General features: G+C 41.2%; 1 protein-coding gene across 1 annotated transcript in view; it reads right to left on the bottom strand.

Moving 5' to 3' along the window:
* Window positions 1-20,215, bottom strand: part of arhgap39 (Rho GTPase activating protein 39) — an 80,903-nt gene extending 60,688 nt beyond the window's left edge. Inside the window, exon 1 of the mRNA XM_029430251.1 lies at window positions 20,112-20,215. Coding sequence (XP_029286111.1) covers window positions 20,112-20,122 — 11 coding nt within the window. The 5' untranslated portion in view covers window positions 20,123-20,215. The remainder of the gene's footprint in view (window positions 1-20,111) is intronic.
* Between the last annotated feature and the right edge of the window lie 2,782 nt (window positions 20,216-22,997).

Below are 22,997 nucleotides of genomic sequence, written 5' to 3'. Positions count from 1 at the left end.
CACTCCGATTGACGCAATCGCGTGTCATTACCGCCGACGTGAATAACAATCTTACTGTATTTACGTTTAGCCTTAGCCAGCAGTTTCAAATGTGCTTCTATGTCGCCCGCTCTGGCCCCCGGAATGCACGTGACTGTCGTCGCTGGTGTCTCAAAATGAACGTATCTCAAAATTGAGCTACCGATAACCAGAGTTGGCTTCTCAGCTGGTGTGTCACTGAGTGGGGAGAATCTGTTAGAAACAGCAAGCGGTTGGTGGTGAACCGTGGGCTTCTGATAACACTTCTTTCGGACAGTCACCCAGTCTCCCGGCTGCTCGGGTCCCGCCGGGGGACGGCTAACAGGAGATACCACTGGTCGACCCGCACAGACTATAGGGGGCTTGCTAACAGCTACACTTGCTAACCGCTGACTAGCCATGGTGCGGAGCCGCTCATCTATCCCTCTAAAACTCGCCTCCAACCCTGCGTATAAACTACATTTAATACACGTACCATTATCACTAAATTATCCATTAAAGGAGGCCGAGCAATAGCTAAACATGAAACACACCGAGTTTCATGTCTAACCTTGTGCAGATGCAGCCATCACATTAATCTGATGCCATTCAATTCAGACGTGAGTTCAATTTTGTAAGATTGCCGTCTTGACACTTATTCAGACATAGGCCGACAAGTTGAATTGCTTTCAGATTAACATGAAGAGAGGTGCACATCAGCGACTCTCTCACACACACACACACACACACACACACACACACACACACACACACACACACAATGACAATGATCAGATGAGCAAGTCGGTGAGCTTGGCGTTCGACAATATCTTTGCCACACAACTTAAGTAATTTTAAAGCAATTATTCTACAACTTTTATTATATAAGCGTCGGAGAAAATACAGCGGCCCGGACCTCGGGAACCTCAATGGTGGGTATGACCATGGTTAGAACACAGATGCTGCACGGACAGGTTGTTTTTAGCAGGAGTTACATATATGAAACCTTTTTCCACTGCAGGAAGGTAATGTAACAACTTGAAAACTTTAGTTAAACATTGTCAACATTCATTTTCAGAGAGCGAGAGGGAGATTTTTCAAAAACACTTTATTTACATATTCTTCATTTGTATAATTACTTTATCATAAAAAACACGGCCAAGTCCATGTATGCCAAGTGTGACAAAAATGAAGAAAAGACACACCACAACAACAATACCGTCAAAAACGATCATCCCAGCAGTGATCCGGATCAAACAATACTAAGATCCGAAAACCTCACACACACACACACACACACACACACACACACACACACACACACACACACACACACACACAGTTACAGTCAGAGACAGCGGAGGAAAGGAGAGGGGATAACTAAAACAAAATCCGCGGCTACATGTTTTACTTTAAAATGACTTGTTAATCATGTTAAAAAATGTCAGCTCAAAATTGTCTGCGAGCCATATCGCATCAGCAAAAGAGCCATACGTTCCCAACCCCTGCATTAAATGAACAATTGGAATACCAAATAACCGAAGAAACCCCAGCCATTCACGAAACAACACCATAGGCCAACACGGGTCATCCTCGACCCATGCCATACCCCAGAAGGGGTTTGCATAGCTTGTGTATCAAAAGGTTAACCTCTTACAGTGTGGGGGAATTTACACGAAAATACCTAACAACGACATACCCAAAGTAAATTAAAAGCTGCTCTTCAACCATTTGCATTTTGGTCTCATTCAAAAGATAACCCTCTTGTTGTTCTTGCAAAACAGTCAGGATTACTCCAAGTGCTTCTGGCACTGAGTAATAGTGGTCTGAATATACTAAATCTTAAGAAAATAAATTCTGGCTGAATCTTTTGTTGAAAAAGATGCCTGAAGATGTCTATAACTGGTAGGTATGAGCTGGAAAACACAATAGGAACACAGCATCAAATATTACCAAGTTCAGGTTCAAATTTCAGAACAAAACCACAAAAACACAATATATTAGACAGGTTTTTTTAAAAGTAACACCAGGCGTTTCCAAGCAGTGTAATTTGGAAATATTATAATATTTATTAATAAAATATTATTTGTATTGCTCATAAATAACTATTATATACCCATATTCCTTGTTAGCAGTAATGACACAGTAAGTGAAGTATAAACACATATTTTTGTGTTTTTTTTGTATTTTATTATGAACTTGAATATAATAAATACAATTTTGATAAAATAAAACATTTGTTTAAAAAACAAACAATGACGTCGCCTATCTAAATGTTCCGGATTTCATTGGCTACACGATACGGCAGTCATCGGTAGACTCGGTTGCTATTGGCTCGGTCTGTAAACAAAAGAAGAGGGGCTGGCACTTCCTTATCAAGTTGACACTCATTGGCTATTGAAGGCTGTATATAAGGCATGGAAGCTCCGATTGGCTAAAATGAGGTGTCAATCGGACGCTTAGAGGCCGGTCTCCATTTTGGATTCAGACGCTCAGCACAGCAGACACGGCAAATAAAGTCTTTACCGAGTATAAAGAGAGAATCACAAACATTGATTAGCTGATTTAAAAAATTGCAACAGCTGTTTATGGGCTTTTATGGACGTGACGATGTTGACAATCAATATCTTTTTACCGGAAACGATCGTTTGGACCTTTGGCAATGACAGGAGTGGTTTTTTGGTTTATTACTGATTACAAGATTATTATGAGGCTTCATAGGAGAGTTTGCTCAAAGTTATGATTTTGATTTTGCATGCTAGTTTAAGGAGCTGATTATACCTGCTGTTGTGATTGTGATCTTAAAATCTAAATAGACGAGATGCTAAGCTTATTAATGAGGTATGGCATGGGTACTACATCCAGCATGGTGGACTGTACACACCACACGGCAAAATAAAACTCCTGGTGGGCCCGGGAGTTTTAACCTAGGGCCGTCCACGCGGTAAGAGGTTAAAAGAAAATAATTAAAAACTATCCAATAAAAACTTGGGCAAAGTGTTATTCATCATCATCGACGGAACAGATAATATTTTTAAAACACCAACTTCGTTTAACCTCTTAACGGCTGGACGGCCCGTCGGCCTTTTTATCAATAAATATTATAATATCTCCAAATGCACAGCTTGTGAACGCCTGGTGTTATTCTTAGAAAAACCTGTCTAATATGTTACGTTTTGATCTCTTTTATCTGAAATTTGAAGCTGAACTTCATAACACTTGGTGCTATATTTTTATTGTGTTTTCCAGTTACCTACCAGCTATACAAATCTTCAGGCATCTTTTTCAAAAACAAACTTCAGGCGGAGTGTATTTTTTTCAAATTCAGTATATTCAGACCACTATTACTCAGTGCCAGAAGCACTTGGAGTGATTAATCAATGTTTTTACAAGAACAATAAGAGAGCTATCTTTTGAATGAGACCAAAATCATGCATCTGGTGCAAATGGTTGAAGAGCAGCTTATAATGTACTTTGGGTATATCGTTTGTAGGTATTTTCGAGTAAAGTCCCCCACCCTTTAAGAGGTTAAAAGTGTCTATATCTCCTATATGTTTATAATACCTGAACTCGAGCCAGAGTCTTGCTCTAATGTTGGACAGACACTCTGCTTTGGCCTCCTGCTTTTCCACTCTGTTTTTTCTACTTATGTAAATCGCCATTTTGGCTTCTCCTGAGAGGAATTTTAGTTGGAGTGCCTGAAAAGGCTGAATGTAAATAAAAAATAAACTGTTGTCAAAACCTCATCCCTCCTCTCCGTTCTGTCATTGTCCTGATCGTGAAAAGGGAACGCTCACATTGGCGCCTGACATGACGGACATGACAGAGGAGGGAGCTTTGCAGAGCCTGCTGGGGTCCTCCAGCGTCTGGCTGCAATGCAGGAGGGCACCCTAACAGCAGCAGCAGAACCAGGCGCTGGTGGACATCGGGATGTGCCAGCGGGAGGATCGGGTCCTCCTGCGGGAGCTGCTCCAGCAACTGTCCAACCGGGGGGGGTGAACCAGGAAGCCCTCCAACCCGGCTGCTGCCGGTTGCAGTTCAGAAAATGACAGCGGAGGACGACCCAGGCCTTCCTCAACATTTCTGAGGGCTCCAGAGCCTGCCCTTCGAGGACGCGGGCTGCCCGTTTTCCTTCGTGCAGCAGCTCCTTAACACGGCCAGGCACTGGCTCCAGCCGGGAGTCAACTCCGTGGAGGACGTCGTGAAGCAGGTGGCACTGGAGCAGTTCATCGCTACCATTTCTTTCTGTATTTTAGCTAAAAGGCCTGAGGGAGGGACTACACAGGTCAAACGATGCCACAGTTGGGATGCCACAAGGTTGTTCAAAACCAAAACCCTGCATTAAAAAAGACATCTGAGGGAGCAGTCATTTCCATTTGGAAATCCTTCCCTCAATCTTCTCAGTGAAGTTCTCCCAGTTCTTCTGGACTATATTCTCTTTTCCTAAAAATATTTTATTCCATCTCATCTCCAGGTGAGGCTCTGGGGAAGATCTGAGAGACCGCCACGCCACTCCCAGGGCTCAGCGAGGGCTTCATTACATTATTACATTACAGGTAATTTAGCACAGTGGTCCCCAACCACCGGTCCGTGGGTCATTTGGTACCGGGCCGCACAGAAAGTAAATTATCAGTCTGAATTATGTTTTATTTTGAAAAGTCACCGGATACATGCCTCTGTGCATCTAATGTCAAGGCCATAGGTCATAGTAAAAATGAGTGGAAGACAAACAACTTTAAAGAGCTTTTTTGGAAAGGGGAAAGATCCAACGAGAAGACAGAAGAAGAACAGCCTACATCTTCCAAAAAAAAGTCCTATTTAAAATACGGGTTTATCGCAACAGGTGATTCTCATGCGTCAAACCCGCTCTGCATAATATGTGGCGACAGGCTCGCAAATGAGGCAATGAAGCCTTCAAAACTGATTCGGCACCTGGAGACCAAGCACCCTGCAATAAAAGACAAGCCCTTGGACTTTTTTGAAAGGAAAAAGCATGAACAAGAAGGCCAGAAGCAATTACTGCTGGCCACCACATCATCAAAACTTAGTGGCTAGCCGTATTGCTAAGGCGAAGAAGTCCTTTACGATTGGTGAAGAGTTGATCCTACCCGCTAAGGACATTTGCCGTGAACTTCTAGGAGAGGCGGCAGTTAAAAAGATAGCACAGGTTCCTCTTTCAGCTAGCACTGTCACTAGGCGAAAAGAGAAATTAGCCACTGCAGAGATTTCTTTCCGAAAAAAAGTCACCACTGGCCACACATTTCAGTGACGAGGAATGGGTCGCAGAACTCGCTTACTTGTGCGACATATTCAACCTGCTCAATGAACTCAATCTGTCACTTCAGGGGAAAATGGCAACTGTCTTCAAGTTGGCAGATAAAGTAGCTGCATTCAAAGCCAAACTGGAATTGTGGGGATGGCGAGTGAACAGAGGGATATTTGATATGTTTCAAACATTAGCAGGAATTTTGGAAGAGACTGAGCCTGCGCCGTCATTCTCCCAGCTGATGCACGATCACCTGTCTTTGCTTTTAAAAGAGTTTGAGCGGTGCTTCCCAACCACAAAAGACCCACAAACTGCGAAAGAATGGATCCGCGACCCATTTGTGAACAAACCAGGTGAATTGAGCCTGTCCGTGCCAGAAGAAGATCAACTGCTGGAGATTACAAATGACAGTGGCCTTAAAAGTATGTTTGAGACAACAACTCTGCCGGTGTTCTGGATTAAAATCAAGGGAGAATATCCAGAGATTGCCAACAAAGCACTGAAAACCCTGCTTCCATTTCCAACATCCTATCTCTGTGAAGTGGGGTTTTCTGCAGTGACTGCGACCAAAACAAAATTACGGAGTAGACTGGACATAAGGAACACACTTCGGGTGTCATTGTCTCCCATTACCCCTAGATTGGACCAGCTCGTTGCAGAGACACAAGCTCAGGGCTCCCACTAATTCAGCGAAATGGTGAGTTTAAAAAAATATATACTTTATATTTGTTTTTATGCCGGTCGTATCGTTTTATTTCGTCATATTTATCCCCCCACACTTTGAAGTCCGGTCCGTGAACATATTGTCTTACATGAAACCGGTCCGTGGCATAAAAAAGGTTGGGGAGAGCTGATTTAGCAGACGCTCTTATACAGTCTCTTTTGGAAGGCGTACCACCAGACCACTAGGATATCACCACGCTTCACTTTTCTTCCAATTCACCCTCGCTGCCGATGCCGTGCTAACATATTTTACAATATTGGTTAAAATATCTGCTTCCTTCTGGTTTCCAATGACAACAATGATGCATAAACTGATAAAACAATGCTAAAACCAGGTTAAAACTGACCTTGTAGGTTGGAGCATATTTTTCCGAGGAGAGGTTCCAGGGAGAGTGCATAGAGCATTTCCGACAGACCACAGCCCTGCCGGACGCCTCTATACACTCTAAAAGGAGCACACAGACAACCATTGAACTTCAGCACACTCTCAACTTCACTGTACAACACTTTGATCTTAACTATGAATACAGGGCTGAACCCAAACATTTCCATAACTTTACAGAGGAAGTTGTGCTCAACCCGGTCGAAAGCCTTTTCCTCCATCCATCCATCCATCCATCCATCCATCGTCTCCCGCTTATCCGGGATCGGGTCGCGAGGGCAGCAGCTCCAGTAAGGAACCCCAAATTTCCCTTCTCCGAGCCACATCCTCCAGCTCCGACTGGGGGATCCTGAGGTGTTCCCAGGCCAGTGAGGAGATATAATCTCTCCACCGAGTCCTGGATCTTCCCCGGGGTCTTCTCCCAGCTGGTGGCATCCTTACTAGATGCCCGAACCACCTCAAACCACACAAAAAGTATAAAAAAAGCACACCAAAGCTCAGCATCTCACTCGCACACAAACTCCCAGCATGCACTGAGAGAAAGAGAGAGAAACATCCGTTGCGCAGATAGTGCAGCTTGTGCAATACAAAAACATACATTCTGCCGTATCATGTGAAAAAGCTCCAGACATTTTATGTTACATTTAATGAACACTGAATCTGGCATTCAGTGTTCATTAGAAAGTGTAGTGATTCCATTTGTAGAAAAAGGGATGGCATATTTGCAGTGCTTTGTTTATCCATCTGGGTGAGTGGATTGTGGTAAATGGGAGCAGACATGCTAACAGGCAGAGCTTACTGTGATCATCCGCACTGACAGAGCTCGGGGTTGATAAAAGAGCATCAGACAATGTGCAATCATCCTGCTAGAACAACAGTTTACCACAGTGTCAGCCAAAGTGCTGATTTTACTAAACAGATTTTACTGTAAAAGAAAATATATATAATAAACATGCCCACAACATACACATCACTCTTAAATGCAAACAGGAGACTAGCGTGTGGCCAAAACCATTGTAACATACCCAGGTCCCATGGTGATTAGAGCATTGGCAAATGTTTCAGGTGTATCAACAGTTTAAAAACAGACATTGAAAATGGAGAAGCTTGACAACGGACAAGAAAATTATGTAAATCTCAAATAAAAGTGCAACCTCAAAACTTGGCAGCCTTTGTGCCTGTTTATTTAATGAGTGATTAAAGGACGACAAGTACATATAAACAAACAAAAGAGAATAAACAAAACAAGACGAAGACAAATGAAAAAATACCAAAGGCACCAAAGTGGACTGAGGAATACAACTTAACCCTGAGTTGCTCCAGGGAGACTGTCCCTGTAGTTAGTTCACTGTAAGTCGCTCTGGATGACCTGTAATATGGACCGCTACAGTAGTCAAATAGTGTTGTATACAGAAAATGCCCTACCTCAGCACTACACAACTGATGGTCTCAAATGCAAGAAGGCAAGAGTGTTCAGAGACAGACAATACCAATTTAAGTCTTATTCTTTCAGCCGCAACCGAGGTGGTGTGAAACAAATTTGATTAAAACATAATTCAAAGCGGTAAGTAGCCTTATTTTGATATATTATAATAACTTACATCATACATAAAAGTACCCAGTAAGCAGGGCAATGTGACGTGTCCCACTGGCGAATATATAACAGGAATATAAGATATGTATAGAATTTATATATAATATTATATATCAGGCTATAGCCTATATTCTTGTAAGATGGACTGACTTATCTCTGTAGTTAAAATATATTATATATGGTTTACTTTAGATCTACTCGTGCCCTAGATGGGGAAGTGATATTATAATCCTTTTATTTACTTATTAACACAGTAGGCATTTAGCAGCTGCATCGACATTTCTTTTAGCCTGGATTATTTATATTTGTAATATTATAGTTTGCTCTTTATTTGTAAAATATGATACTAATGTTTGTTATTAATTTTCCCGCTTTTTGCCAGGGAAATAAAGACACTTTCATTATAAAGAAATAACTGAACTGTTTTAAAATCAGCTGTCCATGGGTGACTGCTGCAAGTACGGATGTTGAGCAGATACATCGGTGCATCCCTACTTTTTTGTTTACCAACTAATTCCTCATGCGTTATTTCAGAGTTTGAAGTATTCATAACAATGGCATAATACATAATAACAATACAGAAAAAACATTGAATGAAGGGGTGTGGTAATATCTCTCTCTCTCTCTCTGGATTTGGCAATAAACGCATTTTTAGACCTAATGATTTAAATAAGGGCTATTCAAGTTTTCGTACTGGGAAGTTGATTTACCTAAAAATATCATCATATCTGTGATTGGATGCATCATTCATGATTAGCAAACAATGAGCAACATCTGTACACACGACATCTATTGCATATCTGTCCGTCCTGGGAGAGGGATCCCTCCTCAGTTGCTCTCCCTGAGGTTTCTTCCAGGAAGTTTTTCCTTGTGCGATGCGAGGGTCTAAGGACAGAGGGTGTCGTATCCTGTACAGTCTGTAAAGCCCACTTTAAAATGTATAATTTGTGATATTGGGCTATATAAATACATTTGATTTGATTTGATTTGATCTGAACTTCTGGCTCTCCCTTTATACCAAACCTCAAGCCCAACCTTCTGGGAGGAAAGTGTCATCAGAGGGTCATCGACTCCAGGTCAGTAACTTTGATTAACTGGTCTCTCTGTCTCTCTCTCCATCCATCAATACTCCATCCATCTCGCCCACCCCTCCCTCTCCATCCACTGTCAATGCCAGTCAATATGCTGCTATCTCTGCTCACTTTGGTATTCTAATTTAAACAGGCTGTGCTGCAGCCATGAACATGAGCTCGATAGCTCAACAGTGTGTCAGATTAATTTTTCAAGCACAAAGTGATGGAGGCGACATGCTGTTCTCACTGCGCTGATGTTCGAGCAGCACTATGCTATTTCCACTGTGCAGCCTGTCAATATCCCTTCATAGCTTTGTCTCTTTTTTCCTCCCTCTACAACCCACCGCCTGCACCACTTCAACAAATTGTTCTTCACTATGACAGATAAAAAGTACTTGCAAGTCATTGCAAGTGCAAGAGTTTTACTATATGGGAAAATCAACATTCATGGAAATAGACATCTTAAATGAAATAACAATAATAATAATAATAATAATAATAATAATACATTAGACTTGTATAGCACTTTTCTAGAAACTCAAAGACGCTTGACAGAGTGAGTGATACAAAAATAAATATATAAACAAACAAAAGAAAAAAAAAGGGAGGATAAGCAGAAGAGACGGTCAGTGGTTGAAGGCCGTGTTGAACAGGTGAGTCTTAAGTGATGATTTGAATCTGGAGAGGGAGGAGGAGTCTCTGAGGGTTTGAGGCAGAGAGTTCCAGAGGGTGGGAGCAGCGATGGAGAAGGCCCTGTCCCCCCAGGATCTGAGCTTGGTGCGGATGGGGGGAGGACAGGAGGTTCGGAGGCTGCGGGTGGGGGTGTGTCTGTGGAGGGGGCCAGGTTATGGAGGCTTTGTAGGTCATGAGCAAGATATTGTACTGGATTCTCTGGGGGATGAGGAGCCAGTGGAGCTTGTAGAGGACAGGGGTGATGTGGTCCTGGTCCGGGAGTGGGTGAGAAGACGGGGGTTCTGGATGTGTTGGAGTTTATTGATGATTTTTGAGGGTGAACCATAGAGGAGGCTGTTACAACAGTCCAGACGGGAGGTGATGAAGGCGTGGATGAGGATTTCTGCAGCTGTGGAGGAGAGGGATGGACGGAGACAGGCAATGTTTCTAAGATGGAAGAAGGCTGTCATGGTGAGCAGTTTAGTCGTGTTGGTGGAAGGAGAGGGTTTGATCAAAGATGATGCCAAGATTCCGGATGTGAGGGGAGGTGGAAACTGAGGAAGCGTCAATGACGAGGGTGAAGTTGTGGGTGGATTTGGTGAGTGTTTTTGGTCCAATGATGATGATTTTGGATTTTTCAGTTTAGTTTTAGGAAATTGAGCCAGGATTTTATGACTTTGACTTGGTGGAGATGAGGAGCTGGATATCATCGGCACAGCAGTGGAATTGGAGAACATGACTGCAGATTATGTGACTAAGGGGGAACAGGTACAGGATGAAGAGGAGGGGGCCAAGATCTTAACCTGTCCCCCACTCAGAGAGTTATGATTCGAACCAAGAGAGGGCAGTGCCGGTGATGTTGAAGGTGGTTTCAAGTCGGGTGAGGAGGATGGAGTGATTGATGGTGTCATAATGACTATTTCTTGTGCAGAAGTTACTTTAGAAGTAGAGTAGGGCTTTCTGGCACAACATTACGTACTTCCAAGATGCATGGAAAACATCTGAAGAGGTCAAAAGTCTGTTTAAACATTATAATTATATTATTATGTTCCCTTGGCGAGTGTTGCTTGAGATCTGACCTCTTGGGTGGTAGTTACAATTGCCCTTTTAAGTAGGAATGTTACAATACCAGAAATTTTGTAGCTCATACCAGTGTTTTTTTTTTTCGTCCAGAAATCAGTGTAAACCGTCAAAAATTCTAAATGTTATCCCTTTACTTTGTAATTGTCATATAGCAGTGTTTTCCCTACTGTTGTTTCATGGGGGGCGTGCCCCCCCCTGAAATTCAAGGTGTTTTTTTGTGTGTTTTTTCAATTTAATTTTTTTAAATATATTCACAACTCACTTTTCACATTGAACAGGTGCTCTTTTATTAAATAAACTAAACGTTTATGTTTATCTAATTTATTTGCACGTTTCAGTGTATACTTTGCGCTTTCACATTCTGACCTCCGCTGTGTTTTGCGAAGGTCGGGGCTTCGCTCCCGACACACACGTGTGCACACACCTACAGTCAGAGACAGAGCGGAGGAAAGGAGAGGAGGGAACTAAATAGAATCCGCGCCACGCCGTCATTGCAAAACCGTAATGGAATAGTAGATGACAGAACATGGAACATTTGTTTTTACTAATTAAAAAAATGTCGATGCAAGTCAATGGAGGATGTGAAAAGAAGCCATAAAACAACAGTGAATTATTGTATCGTAGTCTGTTCATACATGTTAATATCCAGCCAGGACTGAAGAAACTCTTTATAAGATCAGCTCTGTATATATGCACATCTCTCCATTCTCTAACCTCACATGGAGCACTGCAGTTTATAACAGGTTAAATATTTGCAGAGATAAGTGCAAGCAGTCCTGTAAACTATTTTGTTGAGTTGCCTCAATGCTCTGAGTGAATTTCAGTTCCCCTGGTAAGCAGTAATGCAGCATATACGTCTAAGGCTTTTATTGGAGAAGAACGGAAGAGTGAAGCTGTAATGTGCCGTCACTGCCTTTGACAAGTTGAGAGCAATAAAGAGTTTTCAGTCTTGGTTCAGTTGACGGAGCTTCTGTGTTATTATTGTAATACCTTCATAAGTATAGGAGCCATAATCTCATAATCCTTGGCTACAGTACTTTAGTGCCACATTTTGCTCCATGAGTCTGCTTTGTCAACAAGCCGTGGATGGTCGGCAAGAGCACTTGTATTTGCAGTTTGCATATGAGAGAACAGGGCCACTATGCCTGCAGCACGTAGAAGCAGAGGGCCACTGCACACTGCCCAGCTGAGGTATATCGATGCAACTTAGAAATACGCCTGTTGTTCAGACACTGTCTTTCTTAAAGGCCTTGTCATATCAAACATATCCGTATGACAGAAACGTATGCCGGCACATACGACATATCGCCAATAGGTTGATATAAATTAAGGGTAAGTTGTGATCGTTTGAAGGACGCAGACGATACGCCGAACACGCCAGACATACACAGTTCCGTATGGCAGAAACATATGCCGGCGTATATGAAAATTTGCTCAAAATGTGTCGAGTCCAAATACGTCCAACTTTTCCATAGCGGTGTTGTAGCTGATGTATACATAACGAATACATAACAAATTATTATACGTATGTCAAACATTGATAGCTTATCACTTACCTATTTAAAACGTATCAGAACGTCTGGCCAACGGAGCTGGAAAAGTGCCATTTGGTTCACGCCATGCTGATGCTGGAGAACGGCTAGAATGCTGAACGCTAGCTGTACTGTAGAAACACGTTTAATAAGTTACTCCGTCGTCAGGCATAATCTTAACTCGTTATCAATAAATTGGCTGTAGGATTCACCGTCAGCCGACGTAGCCTATATCTAACGTACCTCTAACGTAGTCACGTAGGTATTCACGTACTGTATTTACGTAGGTAAATATTAATCTACGTATTCCGTATTCACGTATGTCTAACATCACGTAACGTCTGCATATCGTATGAAGCACACGTCGGGTACGTCCGGTAATTTTGAACATGCTCAAAACATCAGCGTTTAACAACGCACCCCAGCGTAACACAGTGAGCTCTTAACGAATACTACTTATACCTTACCTTATATCTACGTAAACCAGCATGTTGCCGATATTTTGTATACACCATATTTTTGTATATCTTATGCATTTGTTGGGCATTCGTCTGATACATTTTGTATTAGTAAGTGATGTGCTATCAATAAGTTAGACATGCGTATCTGTATATGTTCACTTTTCCGATCCGATGAAAAGTGTGCAATATTCACTTTATTTTCTATCAACCACTTGGTACTTTTTTTTATTCTATTTAATTATTGTTTATTGCCTTTTTATTTCATATGTTCTTTTGCTGTGACAAGATACATTTCCCCGTTGTGGGACTAATAAAGGATTGTTTTCTGATAAAACGGAAAGATACATGGATAAAAAAAGTTGCTCGAAGGATGTTGTAAAAGAAAAATGGCCCTTGATAGGAAAAAGGTTCCCCACCCCTGTACTAATGGAACAGTACAGGGCAAATTACACTTCACATTAATGATCAAGTCTGAGAAGCTGGGCTAATACCAGTACACCTCTGCTGATGTGCATTAATAATAGCAATAACATCAAGTGCAGCGTTTCCCCTACTGTTGTTTCAGGGGGGGTGCGCCCCCCCCCCCCCCCCCCCCCCTGAAATTCAAGGTGGGTTTTTTTTTCCTAGTTTTTTTATTTATATACACTCACAACTCACAACTCACTTTTCACATTGAACAGGTGCTCTTTTATTAAATTAACTAATCGCTTATGTTCATCAAATTTAGGTGCACGTTTCAGTATTTACTTGCATTCACATTTTCTCCTCCGCTGTGTTTTGCGAAGGGAAGGGCTTAGCTCCCGACACACACGTGCACACACACCTACAGTCAGAGACAGAGCGGAGGAAAGGAGAGGAGGGAACTAAATAGAATCTGCGCCACGCACCACTCATTTTACCACTGTTGATAAGGTGTCATTTGTTGAGTCCACAAGATCAGAATGATTCAACATAATTGTGAAATATTGGTTTAGGAGCCTGTAAGCACATTAATCTACATGTGGAATGGCTTTGAGATTAGTGTAAAAAGGGCAAGATATAGTTAAAAACTAGGAGAGAAACTAACAAAATGTTCCAATGTGGTTGTGTAAAGGCCTCAATATGCTTCATGTAAAGTGCCTTCTGGATCATCTAACAGTGTTGGCACAACTGTGAGATGCTGTATCCAACATGTTTTTGTAATATATAAAACAAACTCTTTGACAATCACACCTACCTTATGAAGCAGTTGGCCAGGTGTAGAGTTTGAGCTTCTCTCATTGCTGGTGGAAATTTTCTCTAACTGGACCTTTTAGAAATTTAGTTGAATACCCCTGCTCTACACCATCATCATTCTCAACCCAGCCTGATGCTTTTCTCCAACACGCTATGAATGTTCCTTTGCGTTTCAACTTGTGTGTTGTTTATATTGACAGGCATTGCATCTATGAAGTAAACAAGACTGCCTGTCTTTCTTCACGTGGCGCGCTCTACTCACATCCCCATTACTGTGAGACAGAAGCGGCAGGCAGAGCAAAGTCAGTAACATCGTTCTGAATTCTATTTTTTTTTTTTTTTTTACTTTTACAAGCAGTGGCCTTATTGGGCAACTAGCTGATTGTATTTACTTGCCGACGTATGTTGGACCCTGTGTCGATTTGGCAGGTTTCAGTGTTAGAGTCACAGTAGAGGAGATGGGGGCAGTTGTAACATCTCAAATTGCACCAATCAGAATTAACTTGTCAATGAAAAAAATTAACAGCAACCAAATTAAACTTTAAGCCTATGGAATTAATTTACAGGTTCCATAACCCTTATGAAGTGAATATGAATTGTGTTAAGGTTTTTATAAATAATATTCTATTTTGTGATATAATCATGTGAACAGTTTTGACACCCTCAAAGAATTGGAATCAAGAACCGTTAAGAACCGGAATAAGCAGACCCAAATTCGTTAAAATCCAAATGATACAAAACCCTAGATGTCAGGCTTTTCACCCCATCTCCGTGTGTGGACATACAGGTATTAACATAGGTAGAAACCCTTTAGGCGCAAACAATGCGTCATACAAACTATTGCCTTTATTGGCCGACTGAAGTCAAACCTCCCACATACAGTACATCTGGGATACAGTGACATGTGTCTGCCTGATGCTTCTTCTTTCTACCAGTCTGCTCAGTCATTATATGGATGAGAAATAAATAGCTCAGAGTGCAGCCTTGTACAAACGGCTGTCCTTTCATGTCACAACATCAATAACAACTGAAGAGTTTGTTGATTCTTTCATGTGGGGTAATGAGGGAGGGGAGTGGGACAAAGATGGAGCCACAGCATCCCCGAGGTGCATCAACATTTTATTAAGCCAACTGCCTGGTGTGCTACTGTTCACTTAATACTTTTTCTACAGCATGTACACATATGGGTGTTCACTGCCTCTATAATAGGGGTGCACACACTTTTTCGGCTTGTGAGCTACTTTTAAAATGAGCAGGTCAAAATGATCTACCAGTATTAAAAAATGCTAAATATATGTATTTATATATGTACTGAATATACTTTAAATATACAATATATGTTGGCGTACCTTGCTATACTGCATCAACCCTGATGGCACAATACAATTCAATACATTTCTGGTCACTACCTTACTCTGATGACTTGCACTGAACAGTCAGCCAGGTTTGCAAAGTCCGGACAGTAACTGCAGGAAGCCAGCCTCAAATCAATTCAAATCAAATGTATTTATACAGCCCAATATCACAAATTATACATTTGTCTCAGTGTGCTTTACAGACTGTACAGGATACGACACCCTCTGTCCTTAGACCCTCACACCACACAAGGAAAAATTCCCTAAAAGAAACCCCACAATTAAAGGGGGAAACATGTTCTAAACCTCAGGGAGAGCAACTGAGGAGGGATCCCTCTCCCAGGACGGACAGACATGCAGTAGATGACGTACAGGATAAACAACATAGTACAAATACAACATCCAAGTAGGCTCATCCAAGCACTCAAGCAGGCTTTCAGATGATCATCAGTTGTGGTGGATCGGTACGTGGACTTGATCATCTTCATGTGGGAAAAGGCTGACTTGCATAAATAAGAAGAGCCAACTAATGCAGGGAAGGAGGGAGCACATGTCCTCATGTTTGGTACTTTTCCTCTGTGAGTAAGTTCCAAAACTGTCCATGAGCCCTGAACTTCAGCTGAATGTCAGCCTGTCAGCATCTCATCCTCCACTGCAGATGAGTTCAGGTGAAACAGGGTGGCAATTTTTGATGTGAGTGAATCAATTTCAATATCATCCCTAAATGGGTAGCACATAAATGTAGCAATTGGCCCGAGTAAAGCAAAGTCTTAAAACCATTTGTTAAAGTCTGACAGACAATTTTCAATCTGCCCTGTGTAGCGCGTACGTCAGGTTGCACACATGCTTTCCCTTCGGTCTCCAAATCATGGCGCTGCAGCTTTGATGACAGAAGTTGTATTTTTCATTTGAAAGCATTAACTGAGCTGATCATGTTGACCATGGTTTTGTCTTTTCCTCGCAGCTCGAAATTAAGCTCATTCAACATGTTTGTCAGATCGGTTAAAAATGCCAAGTCCAGCAGCCACTGATCGTCATTAAGTTGCTTGTATTCTGCATCTTTATTGACAAGGAGAAACTCCCTTACCTCCGGACAGAGCTCTAGCGATCTACCCACACTACACTCCATCACCCTTTTGGGACGGAGGAGAGAATGTAAATGCGCAAAGCAATGCAGTAAACACTGAAAGGTGCACATAAATTAGATAGATAACATAAGCGTTTAGTTTATTTAATAAAAGAGCACCTGTTCAATGTGAAAAGTGAGTTGTGAGGGCGAATGCCCCCCCTGAAACAATGGTAGGGGAAACACTGCGTTAACATTGTTCAATATTGCGATGACTTGCATTAAATAAAACATATATTGAAGTGTGAATATTAGCTATACATTTCCTTTTTCAGCCTGGTTGTTTTTAAATTCAGAACCGGAATACAATTTTATATTTTGAATATAATTATGCTAAATGTTTCTAGAGCAGCAACAGTAATGATTACAACAGTAAAGTCACTATATAAACTTGTTATAAACTAAATCTCACAGCAAACTATCTAAAATGTCAATAAAGTAAATGATATTCCTGAATGAAAGAATGAAGAACAGACATTAGTCTTTCCTCCTGTCCTCTGTCATCCTCAGAGGGCTGGACAACTAGCAGCTAAGCTGCTAGCAAAGCTAAACAGTTAACACTACATATACCGTAGACAGCTTTTGTTTTAGCTTGTTAACTATTTGCTATTGTCATTCAGTGAGATAAGGTGAATGATCTTGTTCCAAACTATAGGGCTGAGGAAAGAACAACAGTGTTTGGCCAAAGTAGTGATGGAGGTTAGATTTTGCTCAGCAATCCCCATCCTCAGCACACAGCTCAGTCATGTTGAATACCTGGTCTCTTTATGTCCCAGAGCAGGAGATGCTAGAGACAACACAAGTATATGTGACAGATATGGCAGCGGCTTAGTGGCTTGAGCACGGGGATATGAATATTTTAATCACATGCTGCCTGCACAACACATAAGCTCAGTGCCCCACCCTACTGCTGGGATCAAATGTCAAGCTGGCTGTCAGACACGTCGACACGTGCAGTCTCAAGTTCAGCAATGACCATTAAAAGAAGTATGAACAGTAAGATTGTTAAAAAAAAAAGAAAAACATCAGCTGTATCTCCCATTTTGTATGTTAGTTATTCGCTGTATTTGTATTTTAGGTATTTCATTTAGTCTTGTGAATAAATGGCCAAAATATTTCCACTGCAACCACAAAGAGTTTTAAGAGAATTCCTATTAACAGCTTCTTTTAAGAGCAAATAATTAGTGGCCTTGTTCAACAATCATGCTGGGAGAAAATCACAGAAGAATTGGAATGCAATGCAACCACAACACATGGTGAGTTTGGACAGCAGCTGCAAGCACACATACAGTGCATTAACCTAAACATACACAATCTATTTATATGCATATATTTCCAACGAGTGCAAGCAAAAAATGACTGAAGGTTGTTGAAAGGCAATCTAGAAAATAACCACGGACCAGAAAAATATAAGTGGCCTCACCTAAAGTTAAGCTATGAAACTTCACACTAAGTTCAAATGTATGTGTGAGATATCCGCACAAAACTAAGGAATGTTTCTGTTGCTTCTTGCAAACCAAAAATAAAAATGAGTGCACTGGAAATTAATATGTTTGTGTTTCAAACACACTGCCAGTTCCTCTTTGACAAGATTGGCTGAACACACATCTTTCTGGGGAGGTTTTGTTAAGAGGCACAAAAAAGAAGACTCATAAGAGAATGAGTTTACAATATAACAGAAAAGCAGCACACATTGGTGAAGCTACAACCAGGGAATGTTTGACATTATTCATTGATAAATAATTTATAATCTGCATAATCTATACATTTCATGACCTAAATCACTTCAACAGTCAAAACAACAATGTAAATATACATTATCACCCAACATCAACCAACATCAAACCTGATCAACATCAGCGGGTCAGGGTTAGACTGACTGAGCTGAAAATGCTGCCGCTATTCCTGTAGATATCCCTTTCTCCGGAGTCTGAGTGAAACCAAAATATAACCTCATGGCAAGAAGCAGGTCACATTTGTGGTGTCTGGTACGATGCTTTCCTCCTTGATTGTGCAAAACACGTAATAGTTCAATTTTTGTCATCAAAATTACAATCAGGCCACTGCTTGCATTCAGGAGCCATTATGTCAACAATGGACCCTCCATGCTGATAATATCTTGATACACATCTACAACATCTGATCACAAGACTAAATGCTATGTCATCAGTAATCAATTATTAGCCTACTGCATGCACTTGTGTGAATTATGATGGTGCATTTTGACCAGATCAATGGGTTGAGTGAACTAAGCCTCTGATCTGTGTGATGGGACTCTGACAAACATGCCTGGATTTGTATAATGCTCCAAAGCCCACAGGGCAGACCCAACTAGTGATTTACATGAGGTCGAATGAACCCTGCAACACAAATTTAACAGCCATCAATTATTAACTCAGGCCTATGAGCTTGCTTGCTGCTGGGGAGAAACTGTCATTGTCTATATTCAAGATGCGGCCCACGCCCTCACTTCAGAGGCAATAAACGTAATAAAATGTACATTTTTGTACATCTTATGCTTTGTGCTGCTACAGAACACGGGTTAGGGGAGGCTGGATTTAGTTACATGAGTAACGCCAAACTCAATGCAAATTCCGGATGATTTAATTGTTTACTTGAGCAGTGGAAAGTTTACATGCCAGGTACACAACATGGAAAATTGTTCTGCATTATTAACATATGCTCTCGAATACAAAAAATATCGATTAAACTAAGCAACTCTTAATCCAGTAAAACGGATTTGTGTTGTTGGTTCACCAGCACTGGGAGATTATGGCGAACAGCGAGGACCAGTTCTGAAAATGGAAATTATACTAATGACTAATTTCGTTCATTGAAAGATTACATGGACACATTTCCCACGGAGAAATACTCATTCTAAAATGGATTTAAACTATGTGTCATGAAATACGTGAATTGTGCCATTAAGCAAGTTCATATGAAATTGCCACTCATTCGGGCACAGACTGGGGACCCAGGGGCTTTCTGCATCTCGACAACTACTGGGCTAAATACGATGGTGTTAGAAAGCTTTCAGGATGGTGCCACACTTCTCCATTTCCAGAGCCTCCTCTCATGGGAGGCGCCTCCATCCATCATGAGGATGAGGGATGCTGCGATGGAGGATTGGGGTAACCTGGCGAGTCAAGCCTCAGCCCACACTCGTAATGGGTGCATAACGTTAGGTGGGTTTGCTGCTAGCATCCAGCTACAAGGGCAGGTTAGCTGCATTCCAGCAAAGAGACGGCAATTTAGACCGACAGGTGCAACAGCATCAGCATCATCATCATCATCATCATCATCATCATCCAGCCGTACACAGCAAAGCCACCCTCTACCGCTCCTTCCACCTTGAAAAATATCCACAAGAAAATGTCCAAGCCAACAACCAACGATCTAATGAGCGGACACAAAAACAAGCCTGAATTCATAGACATGTTTTACATCATACAAATTGTTGAATCGTGTGAGCGAATAAGTGGCAAGCTAGCTAACACCCGCTTCTGCAAAGCGACTAAATGAAGCGCTGTTAGCCTCGTCGCTGGGCTGGCTGCCTCCCTCTTCTCTCAGATAAAGGATCGAATAAAACAGTGAGCTGGAGAAAATTACAGCATGTATGTTGTTAGACTCACCTCTCTGCCATTTTCACGACGGTCCTTAAAATCCGTTTAGAATAAATCCCACATCGGCTCCCATGTTGCCGAAATTGCGGTCGTCGCAGTCAACGAGTCACTCCTTCCAGACCAGTGTTAAGCTATCAACAATGACGAACAGCACATCCGATCGTTAACTTCACAATAAAAGCTTCTCACCAATTGTGTCAATGTGCCACCTATTTTGGATATAGACTATAGAAGTAGACTGCCGCAGAAAATGTAAATTAGTTACGGTACTTAGACAAAACATGTAAGAGTTTAATGTCAAACACTCATAGTCTGTATATACAGGACTGTCTGAGAAAACATTACAACAATACTTTTTTCAGAACCTATAGACTCACAAATCAGTATTTCAAAAACATCACCATGGATGTTCAGCTTATACTGTCACATCAGAGTGACTAAAATGTTCTGCACTTTCCTTATAGAAAGACAAAGATGGCAAGAAAAAATGCAACTAACGACAGATGTTCAAACTAACAATTTTATTCTGAACTTAACATTCAACAACCTCCGGTATTAGTCTGGCTACTTTTTAGCTAACTTAATGCCAAAGGGAACGCGCACTGGTTGTTTCAAGTGGTGATGCATTCATGTTAAATGAAAAGGACTGTGTATATATGGAATTCTTGTTGTAATGTATTGCTCACCCAAGATTTCAGGCGGTACATTTGTATTACTTTGTCAGGGTTTGGGGGATGGTAGTCAGTCTCAGCATACTCTGGAGCACCCTGGACTTGTCTTCACTGCATGACAGGGCTACCACACTAACACAGACACTCCCATTCATTTCCTGAGAACTATGTTGAGACACCCACCCGTGTGACTGTGGGATGAAATTCATGCGAACATAGAGAAAGCATGTGAACTCACAAACCAGGAATCTAACAACTTCATGGATGAACTCAGACATCACTTGCATGGAATTCCAGGTAGCCTACTATAGCAAATAGTTTATTTTCATTTCAAAGAAACCCAGCAAAGTTAAACCTCCACCAAAGTAATTTTGTGATCACAGCCCTTTTAAATCACAATTGAAAGGCATAATTATTTTCAATACTTCTCCTTCACCTGAGTTAGTCATGTTATTAATGCAGATAACATAACATCACAGGTACAGTTTGCTTTCATCTCATACCAAACCCAGGAACTCAATGTTATTATCCTCTAACCTCAAGGCTGGATCACCAACCAAGCAACTCCCGGAAGGGCACTAAAAGCCCCTCCAAATTAATTAGATAGTTGGTTGGTTAGTTAGTGAGTGAGTGAGTGAGTGAGTGAGTAGGGTTAGTTAGTTAGTAGGGTTAGTTAGTTAGTAGGGTTAGTTAGTTAGTAGGGTTAGTTAGTTAGTAGGGTTAGTTAGTTAGTTAGTTAGTTAGTTAGTTAGTAGGGCTAGTTAGTTAGTTAGTAGGGTTAGTTAGTAGGGTTAGTGAATGAGTAGGGTTAGTTAGTAGGGTTAATTAGTGAGTGAGTAGGGTTAGTTAGTGAGGAAATAGAGTTAGTTAGTGAGTGAGTGAGTAGGTTGGCTACTTATTTGGTTGGTTGGTTAGTTACTTAGTTATTTTGTGTTAGTTAACATGTTTGGCTGGTTGGTTGGTGATTTAGTGTAAGATAGTTAGTTATTTTGTGTTTGTTAGTTAGTTAGTTCGGAACCTTATTGACTAGATTGTTGAAAAGTATCTTAGACTTCACAACACAGTGTTTGTTGGAGGCCGTTGACTGTGGTACAGGTGCCCTCTGCTGGCGAAATTGCGCAAACTGCGCCTTTAAGCACATGGTGATGCGCAGTCAGTAATTAAGAGGAATAGTGAGAGGTATGTGGGACTTAAGTTGTGGACTTAACTTCATATAAGTGGTGTGAGTTGTGTGCATCTCTGAAGAACAGTGAGTAAAACCAGTTTCTTACGACTGAACGGAACATTTATTGAGCCTTTCACAGCATTTTACTTTGTTAATTAAGGCTGTTTTATAGATGTTGAGCTAAGCTACATATGCTAAGGTTTGCGCATGCTAATACGAGTTTAGCTACTCCTTTCCGGTAAGACTGACATTCTTGACAATGTTAGCATTTTGATAAGTTTAAATGACGTGGAAATATGTTTGTATGGCAATTTATAAGTATAGTTATCAGGAAAACAAACATGATTTAGAAATATGTGTTACAGTATTTGCACCGTTAAAGTACAATATCAATTAAATGGTTTCTAATAATCATTATTAAATATCAACACAGTCAAGGACCTCAATACATTTATGAGCTGTACTGTCCAGGCAGGGCTGCAGTCAGCTGACCAGGTCTGACTGTCAGATCTCAGAATAAATATACAATAGCAAATATATAATCTAATGTGAATTTTTTGAAACAGCATCTGTGTGTGTTAATTGTGTCTGCGATTGGACATTGGTGGATGATGATTGGGTGATTGGAGTATACCCCCTCCCGCTCCCTCCGCTCATCCTCAGCTGGTCTACTGACGATCACCACATCACGCCTCATCACCATGGGTGCCAGGGCCTTCAGCTGCACTGCTCCCAAGCTCTGGAACTCCATCCCTCCACACATCTGACAGTCAGAAACTGTTACAACATTCAAGTCCCAACTCTAAACTCACCTGTTCAAACTGGCCTACTCTCTGTAGTATCAATCATCCTGTATCCTCCTCCCCTCCCCTCTTTTCTCTTTATTACTTTCTTCCTGTGTCTCAACCATATCTCTGGTATTGTTTGTTTGCTCTCCCTTCCAATGTCCTGCTGTTTTTATCTCTTGTATTTTGTACGGTGTCCTTGGGTGTCTTGAAAGGCGCCTCCAAATAAAATGTATTATTATTATTATTATTATTATTATTATTATCATTATTA

This window comes from Cottoperca gobio, chromosome 4, assembly GCF_900634415.1.
Source record: "Cottoperca gobio chromosome 4, fCotGob3.1, whole genome shotgun sequence".
Taxonomy (NCBI): Eukaryota; Metazoa; Chordata; class Actinopteri; order Perciformes; family Bovichtidae; genus Cottoperca; species Cottoperca gobio.
The sequence above is the reverse complement of the archived record's forward strand: the minus strand, read 5'-3'. Positions and strand labels throughout refer to the sequence as shown.